This window comes from Lepisma saccharinum, chromosome 4 (assembly GCF_977018435.1).
Source record: "Lepisma saccharinum chromosome 4, izLepSacc3.1, whole genome shotgun sequence".
NCBI classification, from domain to species: domain Eukaryota; kingdom Metazoa; phylum Arthropoda; class Insecta; order Zygentoma; family Lepismatidae; genus Lepisma; species Lepisma saccharinum.
The window spans coordinates 41,410,769-41,431,942 of record NC_139232.1 but is presented as its reverse complement, the minus strand read 5'-3'; the positions used below and the strand labels follow the sequence as shown (position 1 = coordinate 41,431,942).

At 37.0% G+C, this 21,174-nt stretch overlaps 1 protein-coding gene across 1 annotated transcript in view; it reads right to left on the bottom strand.

The window, feature by feature from the left end:
- The window catches only part of LOC145986898 (uncharacterized), a 113,434-nt gene that overhangs the window by 71,130 nt on the left and 21,130 nt on the right, over window positions 1-21,174 (bottom strand). The window contains exons 3-4 of the mRNA XM_083121365.1: window positions 15,419-15,554; window positions 2,437-2,888 (exon numbers count right to left, since the gene is read on the bottom strand). Coding sequence (XP_082977491.1) covers window positions 2,437-2,741 — 305 coding nt within the window. The 5' untranslated portion in view covers window positions 2,742-2,888; window positions 15,419-15,554. The remainder of the gene's footprint in view (window positions 1-2,436; window positions 2,889-15,418; window positions 15,555-21,174) is intronic.

Sequence of the window (21,174 nt, the reverse complement as noted above, 5' to 3'; positions counted from 1 at the left end):
GACACCCATGAAAATTGACGTACTTCATTCCAAGTTACAAAAAAAAAACAACAGAAAAGTTATTGTTAATAAGAAAAATAAATAGCTGAATAACCAAAGTAAAAACTCCACTATGTTGAAAAAATTGTGTAAAATACAGTAACAAGGTTATGTTTTAACATTTAATTCAAGGAATAAATGGTTTCACAGTTACAAAATTTCAAAAAGTGGAGTTTTACCGGAGAGGTAACACAACAAACTTTAGGACTAAAATTTCGCCTAACTTTTGTGTGTAAAATTTAGTAATAAAGTAGAATAACTATGCATTTCAATGTTACATAGTACACCGACTACAGGAAATGTGAAACAAATTATGAAAAACAGTTGTGCTAGATTCACTCATCTTGTGGATCAAGTAGAAGAATCTTCCCAAGGAAAAAATAATAATAATATTGTGGAATAAAATTGGTTCATATCTGTGTGTTTATAATAGTCATTGTATAACAACAATCATAACTGTAATAATAAAAATTGTTATTACTAATAACTAATAACTCCATTCCAGCAAATCAGTTCCTGCTGCGACATTGAACATCTGTTGTTTCTTTTTAATACACTGTAGAAAAGTCAATCATTTGTTACGTTAATTCCTATTGTAAACAATAGATGAAGAAGAAAAGAGACAGTTCTTGTACTAAATGTCAGTGGGCAATCTGTAGGTTCCTGGCGACAGGCATTTCAAGGTGGCAGGTTTATGTTGAATAGTCCCCAAATGCCCAAAGCGATATGCATACCTCGAAGAGGGGTGAATTTCCTAGAAGCTAGAAGATAAGCTTCTAGAGGAGAATTATTTTCTATTGCTGTCAGTTTACCATTGCCAGTTCTGCACTATAATAAATAAAACCACCTAGAAAGAATTACATTATGTTAACAATTCTTGATAATCTATATGTGGAAGTAAATATATCTGGTTAGAATTCACTTATTTACGAGTTACGATTATTCAGCATTTCTGGAAATTTAGAAACATAACATATTTGGTAAGTGCTATTTCTTTAAGATGTAAATGGGATTCTACCTAATTTCCTGAAATAGCCGATGTGAGAGACAGGCAGCCAGACTTTAATAATACCATTGTTATCTTAATATGCCTTTGTTATTGTTATTAGTAGTAGTAGCAATAATTGTAGTTCCATTCTTATGTGGTTGGTGTTCCGGCTTTTGTCCAGATATGTCTTATTCAAGGACGTATTTAGCGGGTCTGCCCCCCTAAAATATTTAAAACGTACTAAAATCAAATAATGAAAAATATATTCGTTTAGCCTTTGTTGTATAATTTCCTCTGAATTTATGGAAGACAAGGATTATATTGGGATCATAAGGCTTTGAATGGCATTACAAGGAAGATTTATGTACACTACTACTCAAAATAATATGCATAAAATATTAATCAGAAACTTCGTTTTCTCCAACTACATGTAACATCATTTTTGTTATTCGATAAATATTAAATTATTCAACTATTTCACATTAATTTTATTGCCAGGGCACTCGTTTGTATGTAAATTATTCCAATCTTAACTACAGGTAAGCTATATCTCTATTCTGATACAGTCTTTTTAACTATTCGTGTAATAATAATATAACATTAATTTATGTATTGTAATTAGTATTAATTTCATTTAATATAATTATTTTAATTTAAACATTATTATTATTATTCCTGAGACACTTGGTTCAGACACCAGACACCCCCCAAACATATTTCTACATACGTGCGTGGTCTTATTGCAAATATTAGGCATGTTTCCTGCCTTTGCACTAGGCTTCTGAGCATTCAAAATACAACAATGCAAAGAAGCATGTGACTTCACGTCCTTTTACACTCCAGCAAACCTATGGTAGCTAAACCGAAGAAATCATAAGTTTCGGTCAATTGTTTGCTGGTCACTTTCTTGGAAAATACCTGCTTTTGTTTCTTCTTTAACTTGTCACCTGCAAGAGACCTGTATTTTATCTGCGTAATCTTCTGAATCTCATATTTACATTGATGTATTATACACACTACCATTTTGTTTCTTAACTGCTGATATTGGTGGTGAAATATCTCCCCCGCGACCCGCTACCAATGGTAGCTATATGGAGTGAAAGTGGGAAATTTGTGGTATCAACCCAAGTCCGCCGTTGCTATGGCAACAATGCCGGACGTGACGTTCACCCACCAGCATATAAGGCCAAGGGGGAGACCAAGATATCGGTGGAAAGAGCAGGCGGAGAGTGTTAGGAGAAGAGGACAAGATTGGAACACCGTGGAAAGAGAGGAGTGGTGGAAGACCAGGAAAAAAAAATGGAGAGGTTGACTTCTATGCTGACCCAGCCAGAGGCAGGAAATGGCAAAGGATGATGATAATGATATCATGATAGCTCATAATATGTGTTATACATAAAAATACATACCTCAGACATGGAGCTTCAAAATCATTTTCGATTTTCAAATCAAAAAGTTGGATAGTTTTATTTGTGATGAAAACTTCTTCACTCTTAATAGTATGAGCCTTATCTTCATATTCTCCATTAGGGTCTCTCTCAATTATATCTAGCTCAGATTTAATAGTTTCTGCTAAGGTAGTTTCAGAAGTGAATTTGTGTTCTGCATTGCAGATTGTTGAAAACTGATCACACAAGAAGTTGTCTTCTGTAGAATTTTTCACAACCAAATCAAATTTCTTTGACTCAGTATTCAGCAACGATTCAAGCTTCATGCTTTCACTTCCTGCACTCGTTGCCAAATTTCTGTAGCTACAGTTGATAGTTCGTTGATTGTTTCAACATTTCTGTTGTCGGATAGAATGAAATGTTCACTAGATGTCTCATGTTCTGATTTGAAACTGGAATCTGGTAATTCAACACTAAAAATGAAGAGATATATATTTATAAATGAGGCAAAAAACATATTATGGAAGATAATTTTGGTGATTAGGAAAAAATCATACAAACAAGTAAATTTTCCTGTTTGAAAACAAGAGGAAACTTTCAATACATTCAATCCTTTCTTTGTACATCAAAATTAGGGTAGAAATGGTAGCTCTGGTAAGAATTCTTACTTGTTACATAACTTGTTGGGTCTTTCATGGAACAACACATACCTTAAGAGGAAAATGGAATTCAACATATCTTTTGACATTTTTAAATCATTTGTGGTATATTAAATGGTTTAAGAAACAACTTGACTTCAAATTAGTTCAAACTAACATTTTCTAGCTTTCAAAAAATATTTCCGCCTCCTACAGCCTAAAAGTTCTTGTATCTCCTTACAACTAGAAAAATGTTCAATATCTCTTGAAGAATTTGCTGTACGTAACCTGAAATGATAAAGGTAAAAGTGATCCCGTGTGCATAGCACCACGCCATGAAGGCATATAGGGGGTGTGGGGGTAACGCCCCACACTTTCTTGATCCGGTCATGAGTGGGGGTGATGTGATCAGCATCACACCCCTGACCACCTTTACCCCCCAGGGTTTCCCCCAGGTACCCATGTTATTCGATGCTGGGTGGGCGCCGGGGCTGCTTTCAACGTTAGAAAAGTTCCCGCATTTGAACCGGCCGGGGATCGAACCCGGAACCTTGAGTATGGTAGTCAGACGCGTTACCGACTGAGCCACCACAGCATGCCACCTGAAATGAAGTAAGATGAAACATTTGACAGTGTTTTAACAAATCTTGTAAGCTTCTTGAGAAGAACAGGCTTCGTACACTATTTCTGAGGACGTCTTTAATCTCTCCTTATCTTTAGATGTGTTGTGCAGGTCCCTTTACAACCTTGTCCTTTAACCATTATGAAGGGGCTCTTTACACCCTATTTTATATAAGAGGATATTTTCGCTTGTACTTTGAAGAGTGTAAAATGGTATACACAGTCTGACAATTAAGTAGACTGATTTTATGCTGTCCCAGGTGTACATTCCATCTGTAAAGTAACATGTTCATGGTGCATTGTGCTTCCCAATCTACAACATGCCAGCACATCTTGCACTTGCAATGGGTATGCTGGGAGTTATGCTGCCATGCCGTGAAAGGGTATCGTCACATAATCACTATGTGGAAGACATTCTGAAAACTGCTCATAGGAATAAATATTTCTTGAATTCCATTGTTGTAGAGGATGAAACAGCATTTTGGCTGTGGTCCTCATACGAAATGACAAAGTGTAGAATGCAAGTAGCACATTTTACAAAGGGATAAGAAAATGCAGCTCCAAAAGTCAAGGATAAACCCAATATTGCATTTTTTTTTATAGCAAAGCATTTTTCATCATGTATATGTTGCAGAGGGTGAAACTGTTTTTTCCTGTTATTATCACGGTGTCATGAATGATTATGAAAGACAACTGTTCATTTCCAACCAGAAAAAAAGTGAGTGTGTTGAATTTGAATTGAAATCTTTTGGGTGCGACAGCGCTGAGGCTATTTTTCACCCGTCACACTATACGGGGTCCAGCCCCTTATCATAACAAAATAAAAGTGTGTCTGAAAACTAAAATTTCCTTACCTTGGTTAAAAGCTGAGGCTAAAAAGGGTGCTCAGCACAAATAAGGACAAAACACATAACGACACAGAATTATACTGGCCATGGGGCCAGTCGCCAGAGCCTCGTTAGTCTGCAGTCCAGGGTATACTACATGGAAGTGAGGTTGACTATTGGGTGCACTACGTGGAAGGAGCACACCTTACAACCCGTGAGTGTGTTGAATCATCCTCTCTACACCCCAGATCTAAACTCTTGTTACTATTTTCTGTTTCTGAAAGTGAAGCTGATGCCAACATTATGTACTTTTCATGAACACAGGAACATCCAACAGGCTGTGCTATTGAATCTTCAAGTCATACCACATGAAAACTTGCAGATGTTGTTTCAATCATTGTTTCCTTTTCATTTGATAACAAAAGACTCATTACTCAATTGTCAGACTGTTAATGTGCCGACACACCCAAAAATTTTAATTCATTCATTCATTCATTTATGTTGAGAAATTGATGGTTTCCTTTGCATTCAACCTGTTAAACATAAAATGTGTTTCCAGCATTCACCACCCTAGGGAACCTTCTTGTCCAGAACAGGATAAAATTTCCTGCTTTGAAATCTTCCGTTGATCTATGTAACATGGATGTTAGAAAGAAAAGAAACAGTTTACATGTTCAAAATATTTAAATAATTACACTGGTTGACATTGGTTTGGTTTGGATGTCTCGTAGATGACTGTTGTTTGTCTATAATTTCAGCATGCTAACTCCAAAAATCAAATCAATTTTTACCCATCAAATCTAGTTGTTTCAGAAAACAGCAACATATATTAACTCACTGTCTTAATTTCAAAAATTATATGTGTTGTTCCATTATTTCCCCAATAGATGGCTCTGTTTAGATTGTGGAAAATATTAAATTTCTACAATAAAAATTCTCCAATTTTGAAATATAAGTAGAGTTGAAAAAAAAACCCGGCTTTATAGAATGGACTTTCTTTCTCTCATAAAAAGCTGGAAATTTTGCCTTTTTTCCAATTACAATTAACCTATTTTACTTGAAGTTACTGTTATGAGTTTACAGGTTTGTCATGACATATTTTACAACTAGCTAAAAAATTTAAATGATATAGAAGCCAAGAGACCAATATTGGCCAATCCCATGCATAGTGGTTCAGATACAATTTTAACCCTAGTTTACCGAGGTAAGGGGCCTTGCAGGTCCAACACCTCTATTTTTTAGATTTTTCAACTGTGAAAAGTTTTATAAAAAATTGAAAATAAATTACATTGTTCCCAATATTTCTGTATTACTTTTGTTCATAAAAACATAAATGTGATGTAATTAGGAGGCAAAATGCACTTCGTGGGCATATCTGGCAGTATCTTCAAGTGTGTCTCAATTGACACACTCATGTCAGTGATAGTGTACAATTGGTTGATAATGATGGTTATTATTGTAATTATTATATTTAATAAACAACTGCACTTCTAAAAACAAAAAAATCATTAATAAAAAATATTTGAGATTTTGTGAGTTTTAGTGAATTATAAAATATTGGTATGACACACTCATGCAATAATTGGTTGTTACTTCTACTAATGATAGTAATTTTTGTAATTATTATAATTAATAAATAACCGTACATATCCAAAGGTTGTCGCAGAGAAGGTGAGACTAATTCCTGTATAGGAAAACAGCGACCTCCATTGGCTAGCAAATGTACTAGGGTGAAAATTTGGTTCATTAGCTGCCGATTGAGACCAAAATGTGCGCAATAGGTCAAAAAGTATTGACTGCGTAGCAGTTAAAAGACAAGCACATGTGCATGGACCCCTCCAAGAATCATTAAAATGAAACAAAAAAATTACGAACCACAAAACTTTTATTCAGAATCAGCCATATCGATTAGACGTCCATCTTTTTCAAAATAGGCACCATTGACAGCTAAGCAAGCGTCCATACACTCCTGCCACTTTGTGAATGTCTTTGAAAATTCGTCGTCAGGTAGCGAACTGAAGAAAACTTGTGCTGCGGTGATCACTTCTTTGTTATCATAAAATGACGACCACATAAAGCGGCCTTTAAAAGTGGAAATAGCCAAAAGTCGCAGGGTGCAAGGTCCGAGCTGTATGCTGGATGCGGGAAAATTTCTGTTTGTCTCTTCATCGCGTAATCCTGAAAAGCCCACGTGCGTTATCATGGTGCAATATGAAGGAGTTCTTCAAATGCGACCTATTTTTTGCTACGTACTGGCGCCGAGTCTCAACTCAGTCTGTCTTGATTGGCATATGCCTGTTGAAACATTGCATATGTCTCTGCAGCACTTTTCTCTAAACGCCAACAAAATTTTATGGCATGTCGCTGTTCATCTTGAATACTCATCGCGATAAGCAATATTATACACAAAAACCTGGAGGGGTAAACGAAACACATTCCACGTAAATCAACACAGCTGCTCACTAACGTGGTTTCGCAACATGTGACAACTTGCTACGGAAACAGAATGAGTCATCCTACACGACACGACTAGTGCCGAAACCATAGGCAGTGTTGCCACGCCAGGATAAAATCTGTCTCACGTTCTCTGCAACAGCCTTTGTATAATTAGCAAAGCAAGCAGTGAATCAGTAATTAAACTGTTTCTTGAATTTTAGCGACAAAAAAAAAGTGTGGGCCTGTGAGCCGCCCCCTAGTATGTAAGTTTCTTGTATGGCATGGGTAAGCTAGGGTTAAAACTAAACCTGTAGTCCTGATGAGCACATCTGACCATGAAGTGGACTAAAAACAAGCTTTTACATGCTTGTGTATCAATTTAAATGTTGATGTCAAAATATGAAACAAATGTGAATATCAAAATATTTGATGTTTCAGGACAATTAAAAATCTTTACTGTTCACAACACATATGCAGAAGCATACGTATTACATGAATGTGTGTATATATCCTGTTTAACGGAGGTTTGAGGTGGAAGCGACACGTGGCTCTTGGAAACCAACTTTTAGAAGTAAATGCAACCTTTCGAACCAAAGCAACATAAGCAGCAAGTGTTGCTTGTCACTTGACTTGTACTGTTTTCTCAGGGAACTTTCAGACCGAAGCAACAGGTAACATTTGTTACCTGGAAGCACACCCTCAGTAATCCATTCATCCTATTGAACTGAAGTGCGACAACGAGCTAAACATATCACTTGTATGTCGCTCGGTCTATACTGTTTTCTCAATGGCGTGCATTGTGCTGCTTCGGTCTGTTGTTCTTGGATACGTGGTGAATGTTTTGCTTCGTACTCAAGGAGACTATGTTGCTTGTCATCTGTTACTTCAGTCTGAAAGCTCTTTTATTGATGCGCATCATGCTGCCTCGGTCTTGTTTGTGCATGCGTGGTGAATGCTTGCTTATAGACTGAAGGGGCCCATATCGCTTGTCACTTCAATGTGACACTGACACATTGTCATGTGTTGCTTCAGTCTGAATGTTCTTTATACTTAATAAGATTGTTAGCTACTTCATCAGAGAATAAGATTTAATTTAGCATGTACATCACAGATAACAAATTGCAAGTACAATTGTTGGGAAAAGGCAGGCAGTTGATAGAAGTTCCTTTTATACGAGGTGCATCCAGAAAGTAAGTTTCCCTATTTTTTTCCCGTGAAAGTAAACGTAATGAGCCGTGTAAATTGCACATGTGCATAAGAGCTAAGACGTATCAATCATATGCCAGGCAGACAGATCCCGCCCGGCGCCAGTAGCGAGGCAGCAGTGGTCCGAAGTGGAAGCTCGTATTCCTTCTCCCACTGCATGCCAGTAGCGAGGCAGCAGTGCTCCGAAATGGAAGCTCGTATTCCTTCTCCCGCCGCATGCGAGGTTCGGTCGGTGACAAACTTCCTGAATGCACAAAGCATTGCGCAAATTGACATTCATCCTCAGCTCTGTGAGGTCTATGGGCCGAACATTACGAGTAAGCAGATGGTGCGTTGCTGGTGTCGGCAGTTTTCGGAAGGTCGTCAAAGTGTCCATGATGAAGAGCGCAGTGGGCATCCGTCCCTCATCACTGATGATCTGGTTGAGCTGGTGCGGCAGCGCATCGTAGAGAACCGTCGCTTCACGATTACGGAGTTGAGTAGCCTTTTTCCGCAGATATCGCGATCATTGTCACGCAGCGCCTGCTGTTCAAAAAATTGTGTGCCAGGTGGGTGCCGAAAAACCTGACACCCGAACACAAAATGAAACGTTCAGGAGCAGCACTGACATTCCTGCAACGGTACCATGATGACGGCGATGATTTCCTCGACAGGATCGTCATGGGCGATGAGATGTGGATTTCGCACTTCACCTCGGAAACCAAGCAGCAGTCAATGCATTGGCGGCATAGTGGATCTCCGGTCAAGAAGAAATTCAAACAGACGCTGTCAGTACAGAAAGTGATGTGCACCGTGTTTTGGGACAGGAAGGGCATTTTGTTCATTGACTTCCTCCCCAGAGGTGAAACGGTGAACGCTGACCATTACTGTGAAACACAAAGGAAATTGCGATGTGCCATTCAAAACAAGAGGCGTGGCATGCTTACTGCAGGTGTTGTGCTCCTCCATGACAATGCTCGTCCACATACGGCTCAGCGCACAGCAGCTGTTTTGACGGAATTTGGCTGGGAGTTGTTTGATCATCCACCTTACAGTCCTGATCTGGCTCCCAGCGATTTTCACGTTTTCTTGCACCTCAAGAAATTCCTGTCCTCCGGTGAGCGTTTTGGCAACGACGAAGAGCGAAGACGTCTGTCACACGCTGGTTCCATTCACAGGCGGCAGAGTTCTACGACAGTGAACAGATACGAAAAGTGCCTCAATTCTGGTGGTTGCTATGTTGAAAAATAGCTGAACCTTTGCTGTACCTGTTGCCAATAAATGGTTTCCTAAAACTGTGTTGGTTTTTTTATTAAAAAAAATAGGGAAACTTACTTTCTGGATGCGCCTCGTAATAATGAATGGGCCTCTGGAGTGGAATAAAGTAATGCTGTTGCCTTGTAATAAGAAGGGGTCTGAGGTTCAATCCTCAGTGGAGGCAGAGTGCTTCAGATCCCATTTCAAACTGTAGGTCCAGTTCAGATTTCTTAAATACGCTTTCTTATTATTATGATTATTTTTAATTTGCGACAAATCTTATTTGCTTCTGCTTCAGTTTTAGTGGCAGTGTTTCTCAACTGCCGGACCGCAAAAGGTCAGTTGCACCCAGGGGTTGACGACTATTTTAAATCTAATTTTATATTTGACAGCAAGTCTATACATAATTGAACTATTATTATGCCATAGTTGATATATTAATATTAATTAAGGGTGCATATTAATTTCCATATAAACATTTAAAGATCAGAAATGTATTTATGAGGGAAATTGTCGGGGCCAGGTCATCGACTTGTAAGGAATACATTTACTAGGCTGCAGTCTCACAAAGGTTAAGAACCACTGCAACAAGTAGTCAAAATGCATCACTAGTTGCTTCGTGACCAGGTTTAGAAGCTATTTAACAAAATTATACATGATGTACTGGAAAGTCAGAATACAAATATATTTTACTGAATGCATAATTACATGTAAAGAGATTTTATACCAGATTTTCAAAAGGTAGATCAGTATTTTATTTTTTGCTTCATATAACAAATCCAAACATTGAAAATCATATCATTCTATTAGGTTCTATTAAAAAAAAACTTACAAAACTACTCTAATTATGTGACTATGTTTATACTATATAGACATATTTAACAAGCCTACCAAAATATGAAGATAACACTCGGAAAGAACAGCCCATTCAAAAAAGCTGTTTATGTCTAGCTACGAATTTCATATTGTAAATTGTATTTTATATTTATAAATGAGTGTCTATTTTACAGTAGGGAGATAAACGAAAACCATGGAACAGGAAAAATACTGCCAACTCTTGTATTTTAATTGATTTGAGAAACTTTTGGGAAAAAAGCTGGAAAAAGGAATGGCAAAAACTCAATTTTTCCCCCCAAAAAAGCCTTTCTTTTTTTTCCCTGACCACTTCCAACTCTAAATATAAGTTAACATAGAATTGTAAACATTTAATTTACCTTCCACATTCATGTGATATCTTGGCATAAAAATTGAATGGACTTTAGTCACGGAAGTTTTATATTCGAAATCCCTCACAAAAAGTTCCATCACAAAATGCCAAAAACTCAATGTTATAATATGGTAGTTTGATTGAACTTTGTGGAGTGCGGAAAAGTCCTAACCAAGGGAAAGATTCTGATGTGATGGCTAGAAATGGATGTCATTTCTGTGATCAGCATTCAAAATACTTCCAGAATCACACACTGGTTTGGAAACAACAGAAATTTCCCTTGTGTAAATTTCTTTTGTTGCATTGTGTAATTAATATATGTGGTGTGATGGTGAATATGAGAATTTTGATTCTGAAATTGTCACAAACCATGATGTAAAAAGGGGGGTGGATGTTATTTCCGTGATCAGCATTCAAAATACTTCCAGGATCACATATTGATTTCAAATCATCCGAATCTCTATTTTCCAAAATGCAGGGCAGTTTTATCATTCTACTTTTCTTTGTACAAAACATGTGTTTCCGACCAAATGAGTCTGCTTTTAAGCCCACATTATACACAGAAAGGCTAATCAAGACTTGACCTACAGTAAAAAGCAGGACCTGAATCACTATCAGAGTACTGCAAAGTCTAGCTTTTGCCTACCCATGCTTCTTGCCACGCGAGAACAGGTTGACCTGCTCGCCTGCCCTCGGCAACGAGTCGACTTGCGTCTTTACCCAGGTTCCTCTTCTTCAAGGTGCTCTGCGCTTACAAGGTACCTGGGCATTCAACAAGACCCGGGCGCCTGCAAAACCTGCTGGAAGGAAACAGCCCTCCGGCAGCGTGTCGCTCCAGGCGTTTGTTCACCACGTGGACAGCTGCAGCCAGTGTTGCCTACTTACGTAGCTCCAAAATCCTAGGAAGTCCTAGGAGGGGCTCTCTGCTCCAAGGAGAATTTATATACTTAGCGATTTCAGTTCATTGTAAGCAGTTTTTATCTTATTGCCAGGAAATGCACGCAATATTACAGCTTCATTTATTTAATGAATGATCGGGCAAACAAAAAGCTCCTCATCGAAAACTAATTGTTTTTCATTACATGGTGTCTTAACCAGGCACGCAGTGGCGCAACCACAGGGGGCAGGGGACATTGCTCATTAACTTTCGACGAAAATTAAGTCTAACGGGGTTGGGCAAGGGGGGGGGGCAAACATTAAAGTACAAGAAAAACTAGGCTAAAGGATACTCAAGATGGAATTAGTTTTCATATTTTTCTTGTATTATTGCTTCCAGACGGCAAAGGGAACCTGCAGAGGGGAACGGAGGGGCAATTGCAATTCCCTTGATTTCAAATTTTATGAAAGTAGAAATATATTAAAGTATATTATTGCAGTCTCATCAAGTTCAATGCCGTAGTTAGGGGATAGCTGAGATCGGCCCTGGGAGCCGAACAATTTAATGAAAACCGTTTTAAAACAGAGAATGCCATGGTGGCCCAATGCCAACATTGCTATCAATGTTGGTTTGTTATTAGATTCATTAATTGATTATGTAATGTATTTTAATAAACTTTGAATACGTACACAATTTAGTGTTAACATGTTGCATATGTATTTTCTTATTTTACGTCGCTCCATGTTTCATATGTCATCCACGTAGTACACCCTGGACTGCAGACTAACGAGGCTCTGGCGACTGGCCCCATGGCCAGAATAATTTTGTTTGTGTCGTCCTGTGTTTTGTCCTTATTTGTGCTGAGTGCTCCTTTACAGCCTCAGCTTTTAACGAGTCAGAAAATTTTAATATTTTATGATTTTAGTTCTGCAACGTTCGAGTTGTTATGTGTAACGATAAGGGGCTGAACCCTGTATAATGAGAGGGGTTCAAAATAGCCTTAGTGCTGACGCACCCAAAATTTTAAATTCAAATTCAAATTCATGTTTCATATGTGAAAAGAAAATATTTTACATGCCATATGAACATTCGGAATGCATTTATCATGCACTTTCTTTCTTTCAAAAACAGTTTGTGTGCTTCTTTTCCATTATTAGCTAATGTGAAATTAAGGTGTTGAAAAAAAATATTTCAAATTCTTTGTTTCAACACAAATGAATTAGAACCGACTTCTACCCACCCCCTTTTTGCATGATTTATGAGAATAATAATGCCTTTGATGTTACTTTATTACTATTATTGTTGTTGTTGGCATGTTTATCCAGCATTTTATAGGTTTGTCGCGTGTTACTCACAAATCCAGAATATAGAAACAAGGTTTTTGAAGAATTAGAAAAACAAGACGAAAGAATAAACTTCACTAGGGAAAACTTAAGCGATGGAAAAATCAATTTCCTGGATCTTAGTATCTTGAAAGAAGGGAATAGGATTAGAACAGGAGTACATCATAAACCCCTATCGGGGAACTTATATATTAACAAGGAATCGGCGCACCCCGAAATAACAAAGAAAAACGTATTCCTTAACTTTTTTATTAGGGCCGGTAGAGTATGCAATAATGAAAAAGAAAAAGACAACGAAATTCGGTGGATAAGAAAAACAGGATTAAAAAATGGATACACAAATAGAGAAATGGATAAGATAGCGGAGAGAGCACGGAAAATTATTAGGAAAGAAGGGGATCAAAAAGAAGGGGAAAAAATCGAAAATAGGAGGGTAAAGTACGTTGGCATCCCTTACCATCAATCCGTATCGGAAAAAATCGGAAAAATAACGAGAGATTTTGGAATCGTTTGCGGGATGAAAGCACCAAAGAATGTAGGAAAGTACTTCACCGATTATAAGAAAGGAAAGACAACTAGGGAAATACCGGAAAAACAGAAGGGGGTTTATCGAATAGAATGCCAATGCGGGAAGGAGTACATAGGACAGAGGGGCCGAAATATGGGTAAAAGATGGAGCGAGCATGAAAAGGACATAAGGGAAAAAGTTCCCAAAACGGGTCTCTCAGAACATATTTTGGAAAGTGGGCATAGAATCGCAAAAAAAGAGGTAATCAGAAAAGAGGGGAGGAAATTAGGAAGAAACGTGTATGAAACAGCGAGTATTTGTAGGGGGGGGAAGAGTAATCTTAATAGGGACGAAGGAAATTTGGAAGAAGGGTGGATCAATTTCCTCAAAAAATGGGATAAAGCCTGGAAGATTGAACCCAATATCGGTTTCCACGTCACTCCGGAAGTTATGCAAGCTGCAAGAGAGGAACGTGAATTCACGTTGGATTTGTGACGTAATAAGGGGAAACGAGAAAATTAGGGGGAGGGGAAATATTCGTTGAGAATTGACCTTCATGTGGATAGATAAGCACAGTTGGGTAGGAAAGGCCAAACCTGCAGGTTGCATTGTGATTTATGCAGGTTTTTTTTTTTTTAGAATTTTAACTTTTTTAACTTTTTTACCTGTGAATAGGTCTACTGTACAAGTTTTATTAGGGAACGGCTTGGTTTTTACGTACTTCTAATAGCAAAAACTTAATATTTTAAATGTAACCTAACCAACCCTTAACCACAATCCTCATATTACATTTTTGACGCAGTACTATGCCAAGTACTTAGTTTTTATACGAACCTGAGGAAAGAGATAGTCAATCTCTGAAACGTCGTTCTACAATAAGAGCACTATACTCACATACGTAAGTACAATTTTTAACTTTCCTTTTCTATATTATGTTTATCCAGGTACTTGCCCCTCCAAAAGAAAATTCGTGGTTGCGCCTCTGCAGGCCCGTAGCCAGAATTGATTGGCCGGGGGGGGGGGGGTCTCATGGGTTATCAGGGAGGGCTTCATAAACCAAGTCCATTTTCAAAGGTTTAATAGTATTATATGAAAGTAAATTATATGTGTGTGTTGTGTGTGTAACCTAATCATTAAGTTAATATAGGACACAGAAAATCTACAAATATTGTTCCAATACTTACAATATATTTTCAATATCTTCCCATTCATAGCTGAAGCTGAGAGAAAATATTCTAATTACTACCTGCTACTTTGACTTCGGCTCGTAAATCAAATTAAATCATTTTACGCCTATCTGTTCTTTGTATTCTGTGAATTTAACCTTTATCAAGTTTTGAGTAAAATAATTTCTGCAGTCTTCATTTTCATTCGTCACTGCAAACAAATTTTACAAAGTAGTTTACCAAACTTCAGAAAGGGGGGGGGGGAGGATAATGGCAATGCCCCTGGACCCTGTCTGGCTACGGCTGTGGTGTTTGCAGTAGAACAGTGTGTTGCTCTACTCGCGACCTCGGCGTCGAACGTGACATGTTCCAGTAGTGCCCTGAATTATTGGTTGTTTACGACATATTCTTATAGAGCCTATACCACGGAAAACCTATTTCAATGTGTGTGTGGGCAAAAGTAGCAACATTCTTAAATCTCATTTCATTGGCGATGTGGCTTCGAGTTCCCTTTCTAAGTAGTGGAAATCTATTGCTGTTGGCAACACTTGCAGACAGGTGTGCGACCGGTGGAGTTCCTACTCGAAGCAACTACGTCATGCAGAGGGATGGGCCTGCAGTTGATGGAAAGAACGAACTGAGACCTACTAGGTATCGTAAGATTACGGGTACCCACCGGGTCTACAATGCCTGCCAGGAACGATCTGGGCAGGTGGGCAGACAAGCTGCTCAAGCGAGGGTGTTGCGCAGGTTGCATGGCATTCTAGGAGCGATGTTTCGCGAACGGGTCTGCTCCAGGTCTTGTGCAGGTTTCTGATCACTATGTGCCTCCATCGGGTATCGAACCCAGAATGCAGGTTACATTACCACTATGCCCTTCAGACCAAATGAAGATCATCACATAGCAAAATATAGGAAACCATCACATAATAACTTACCACTTATCTGAATCAGCAGTCTTGGCACAAGTGATGTTTGACATCTTGGTAAATAATTAAGTTGTTAAAATCTTCAAATTTTTTTTATTTCAACATCATTTGGCATCTCTGCTTCTTCACAATTTATTTTGGTCAACTGAAATTAAAAAAGAAGAAATTGGTCATGGGGACACGATGTAAGCAAGAGCAACCAAATATCACAGAGAACAGAACAATACTCACAAATATTTTGATTTATTTTATTGTTAGTACAAATGGATGTCCTACAATAAAGATAAGAATGATGAAAATATGTACTCCAACAAATTGATAATTACTGCAAATATCTTCAATCTACCACACAATGATAATACACAGTGCAATAATTAAAATAATTGTCTATTTAAACAGGTATGTGCAATCAATTTGGGTCACTTTTATAACCAACACTATCCAATAATAAAGTACAAGAGGAACAAATGTATTACACGAGAAATTATAAGATTGAAAGTAAAACCATGTAACTTATTTTTTAAGACCAAGAGAATTGCTGAACTTTACCACTGTAGTGATCTCTGCCTTGCACTTATACTGGTGTATTACAATTACACTAAATTCTACTTAGCTTAAAAAATTCCCAGAGCAAGACTAGCAAAGCAGTATGTTAGTGGTAAGAGGTTTTTCAGAGCATGGAATGACGGTCCTGATTGGTAACCCACTGTACTCTCGTGAGAAAGTTGAAAGTTTTGAGTGGGTTGGAAAGATTGTGTTCTGTTATTTAAGTGCTTTCTTTCAAGCATCTATAACAACATTTGCTTCAAAACAAGTGGTGATTTTCCTCTCTTCTTAGGTTTCATGGCGATAGTAATTGTGTTATTTCTTTATATCCTGCATGTTTATGTTTTCTATAACCAAAATTGTTAATAATAAAATTGTGAAAAGTAAACTGGGATGAGAGTAATTGGACATGCCATGGTCACATTTTGGGGCTAAATTCTCCATTATTTGTACTTTCTAGAACTAGAAATAAGTTTCACGCTTCGAAATACATCGAAATTTATACATTAAAAAAAAAATCGAAATTTTCGATGTTGAATGGTCGGTTACCAGTCACGAAATGACATTGTTGCTTCCATGGTTGTAAACAGTAAACAATCCACATTGAGATTTTATCACAAAAAACACTTAGAATTATTAAATACTGTAGTACTGTACTTGTGATTTGATTTGGTTTATAGTGCTTTCCCTTTCTGCCACTTTTGGCTAATCACAAATATAAGGATGACTTGTGATATGATGAAATTGATGAAAAGACACCCACAAAGAAAAGCCATGCTGAGGCTGGAATTGAAGCATGCTGTGCTAACCACTGTACCATGGAAGTCGGCTGTTCTTGTTATTTGTAACACAAAATTATTACTAACAAATCATAAAAAACAATCTGTTAAGTAAACAAAAATGTACATGGAAATATCAGTGAACCTTTCTAAGAACTATTAAAATATCTTGATTACATACAGCAAGAAGATTTAAAAAATGCAAGTCTTCTTTCTGTGTGGGATGAAGAAAAGAGTGACAGACAAAAACAAACACCTTTTTTCCTTGCCTCCTCTCCTTTCACTTTGTTACAGGATATATGCTATATTGTTAAGAGCTTTAGTAATACTGTTTAAAACACTAAAAATATTTTAAAAAATAGGAAAAAATACTTTGAGCAAAAAAGTGTTCTGAAGATGTTTCTACCTTCAAAGTGCCTCTTTTGATGTGTAACCACACTTGTCGCAAATGTTTTCCACGTGTTCTTGAATTAGTGTCATTTGCAGAACAGTGGTTTTGCAGTTATATTTCCATCTGAGGTTTCAACTGATCAACTGGCGGTTCTTATCAACATTATGTTTCCGATCACGTGAAACCAGCAGTATTTGACAGTAATAAGGTCACTGGAGTAATGACCAAATTACATAAATAAGTATAAACAAATATAAGTAGAATGTATACGATTTGTAGAAGAAGATATACAATAATGAGCATTGCTAGGAAGTTGATGAAAAATTTGTATTTTCCTTTCTAGGCCTTGAAGACCATGCTAAGCCTGATAGTAGTCCATTTCCCTTTGGTTAGATCCAGAAAATGTTGTTTTTTATTTATTTATTTATTTATTTTGCATTTTCTGCTCTTTTTTTGCTATTAATTCATTTTCAATATTTTCCGTCATTTTTGATGCATGCTTATCATTTTTGAGGTTTCACCTTGCTCCTTCCACGTTGTTTCATGAAATTTAATTCCATTTGCTAGCATATTTACATTTCCTAACTATGCCATTAATTAAACATATGGTCAATTTGAAAGCAATATATGATTTTTAACTGAAATCTTTATTAATGAATTAAATAATTAATTGTGGTACATTTATTTTTCCTCAAGCAAACTAAAAACTACTTTGAGGTTTCATTGTCAGCTTTAAGGCGATCTCCTACCCTGGCGAAGGTTTGAGCATTTTCCATTTGAGAACCAGTTGACAAAAAAAAATCAAATTTTGACTGAACATTGAGAAAGGATTAATATTTTCATTTGCTGCATCAACATCCCAAAAATTAATTAATTAATTTTACTCTTTTCTCACTTTTTCTATAGAGCCCAGTCGGCTCTTCACAGACCGTCGTTCATGACTAATGAGCTGGTAGGAGAGGGGAGGGAGACACGAGAAGAGCTCACCAGATGTGTTAAGAGCTGCATAAACCGGTTTTGGGTATACATATCCGGGGATTGAACTGGGTACGAGTAGTATGATTTGACCTATTACTGGGTCGATAAATGATGAACCCCCCTCAGACAGATTTGGCTACACTTAAAACTTTCATGAAATTTAATTCCATTTGCTAGCATATTTACATTTCCTAACTATGCCATTAATTAAACATATGGTCAATTTGAAAGCAATATATGATTTTTAACTGAAATCTTTATTAATGAATTAAATAATTAATTGTGGTACATTTATTTTTCCTCAAGCAAACTAAAAACTACTTTGAGGTTTCATTGTCAGCTTTAAGGCGATCTCCTACCCTGGCGAAGGTTTGAGCATTTTCCATTTGAGAACCAGTTGACAAAAAAAAATCAAATTTTGACTGAACATTGAGAAAGGATTAATATTTTCATTTGCTGCATCAACATCCCAAAAATTAATTAATTAATTTTACTCTTTTCTCACTTTTTCTATAGAGCCCAGTCGGCTCTTCACAGACCGTCGTTCATGACTAATGAGCTGGTAGGAGAGGGGAGGGAGACACGAGAAGAGCTCACCAGATGTGTTAAGAGCTGCATAAACCGGTTTTGGGTATACATATCCGGGGATTGAACTGGGTACGAGTAGTATGATTTGACCTATTACTGGGTCGATAAATGATGAACCCCCCTCAGACAGATTTGGCTACACTTAAAACTTGCTCAACATGCCCATATGAGCTTTTTGCTCAAGTGTGGTACTCCGTCTAATCCAAGATTTTTGTAAAAATGCCCTCGGGAAGTTCCTGTGAAATGATGAGCCCCCTCAGATTGATTTGTCCGCACTTACAACAGGCACTTCTGTCAGATTGTTGTCCATAATCCTGTCAAAAATATGCCCCTCTTGATATTTTTTTTGGCTACACTTAAAACTAGGCCAAACGTATTAACTAACACACACACACACACACACACACACATTTTTACTTCCGGTCCACTTGTGGCCTATTTCTGGTTTATTTATATTGCATCATGTTTTGCAACAAATTATTAGACATGTGTTGTTTTCTGATTGGTTGGTTATGACATAATGTGATGATGTGTTATATTCTGATTGGCTTATTGTTTCAGATGCTTTCAATGCGGTCTGTGCTTAGGCTATATAAAGAGATTTTGCATTGCATATCAGCCAGTATTGAGAGAGTTGTTGAAGAGTAAGGGTGTGTTGTTGCAGTGCTGCTCATATTTTTTTAAACACAAAAATATTGCAAATTTATATAAATTGAATTACAAATCTATTTGATTTAATAGACAGAATTTTTGACAACCTGTCATAGGTTTATTAAGTATAGAGTTTTGATTTGAACCCCAAGAAATTTTATATAAATACCAAAGCCAAAAATATTAACACACATACACACATACACACACACACTAAATATACAAAACACACTGCTGAACCCAACTGATATTTTTTATTAAGCATAGAATTTTGATTTGAACCCCAGGAAATCTTATATAATAAACAACAACAAAAATGCCAAATCAAAAATATTGTAATCAATGCAATAAGAATATAACCAGCCCCAATTGGGCCAGGCACCAAAGGAATTGTAATCCAGACAAATGCAGAACTCCCACAAAAATATGCCCTAAATGCCATAGAAAATATAGCATGGAATACTTCACTTATAAACATAAAGGTACTTGCTCTGCACAGTCATCAATACTGCCCCCTCAACCATCTACATCTGGTCTGAAAAGAAAGCCTGAAGCACCTGTTAATGCTAGAGCAGCAAAGCAGCCACGCTATGAACCCATCCATAGCAGTTTTAACGGCCAATTAAGGGATCACCGTTTTGTATCAGAGCCAAGATGTGACATTAAGAATTTTTTGAACAGTATAAATCCAGATGTGCAGGCAATTCTAAATGCACAAAATGGCTCTTATAAGCTGTCCCTCAAATTGTTTACACAATATAAGAAGCCAAATGGCACAAAATTTACACAGCCCCACATAACAGAAACTGTACCGGTATATTCAAATGCAAATTCAGACAAAATAATAAGCAGTTTGATAGATCAATTGAATATTAAACACTCTGAATTTGCTGCAAAAGTGTCTGGATGGAGCCTATGCGGATCTTCACACAAGTTATATATTAATATTTCTGAATTCAACCCATTACAAGGATCTACATATTTGCCTTTACCTGCCAATATTAAAAACAAAAAAGCTGTGCTTAACATAGAAAATAATGATCAGAAATGCTTTCTGTGGTGTATTTTAGCTGCTTTGTATCCAGTTTCAGATAATCCAAAGAGAATAAGTTATTATAAACAGCATGAAAATGATTTTGATGAAGCAATGGAGGGTTTAGAATATCCAATGTCTGTTCAGAATATTGATAAATTTGAAAAAAAAGGCCAGGGATATTAATGGTAAACAATTATCTATTAATGTATTTATTTGTTCTACTGGCCGTGGCAATTGCTTGATAGCACCTCTCAGAATCAGTACATTTGATGATGATTCTGCTGTTCCGATTGATCTGCTCTTAATTGAAGGGGATGATACACACCATTATACTCTGATACATAATCTTGAAGCTTTAGTGAGAACACAACTAGACAAATCCAATACAATATTCAAGTTGTGTAGAAGATGTTTAATTGTATTTGATGGTAGAAAAATGGTGAATGGTGTTTGTGAAAAAAATGCAGAAATTGCTAAAAACAAGTTAATTGAGCATCTGAAATACTGTGGCAACCATAAACCTGTTCATATGCTTATGCCTAACCCAAATGAAAATGCCAAATTCAAAAAATTTGAAGCCTTGTTGGAACACCCAGCATATATAGTCTGTGATTTTGAATCAAACCTCAAACCCCTTGCATTCTGTAGCCCAGATCCTGATGAATCTTCAATTACATCATATCAATTACATGAACCTTCTAGTTTTTATTATGTAGTTGTACAGGATGGGGTTGTTAGTAAAGATGATTTATACATGGGAGCAGATGCCATCAAAGAATTTGCAGATAGAATAGAA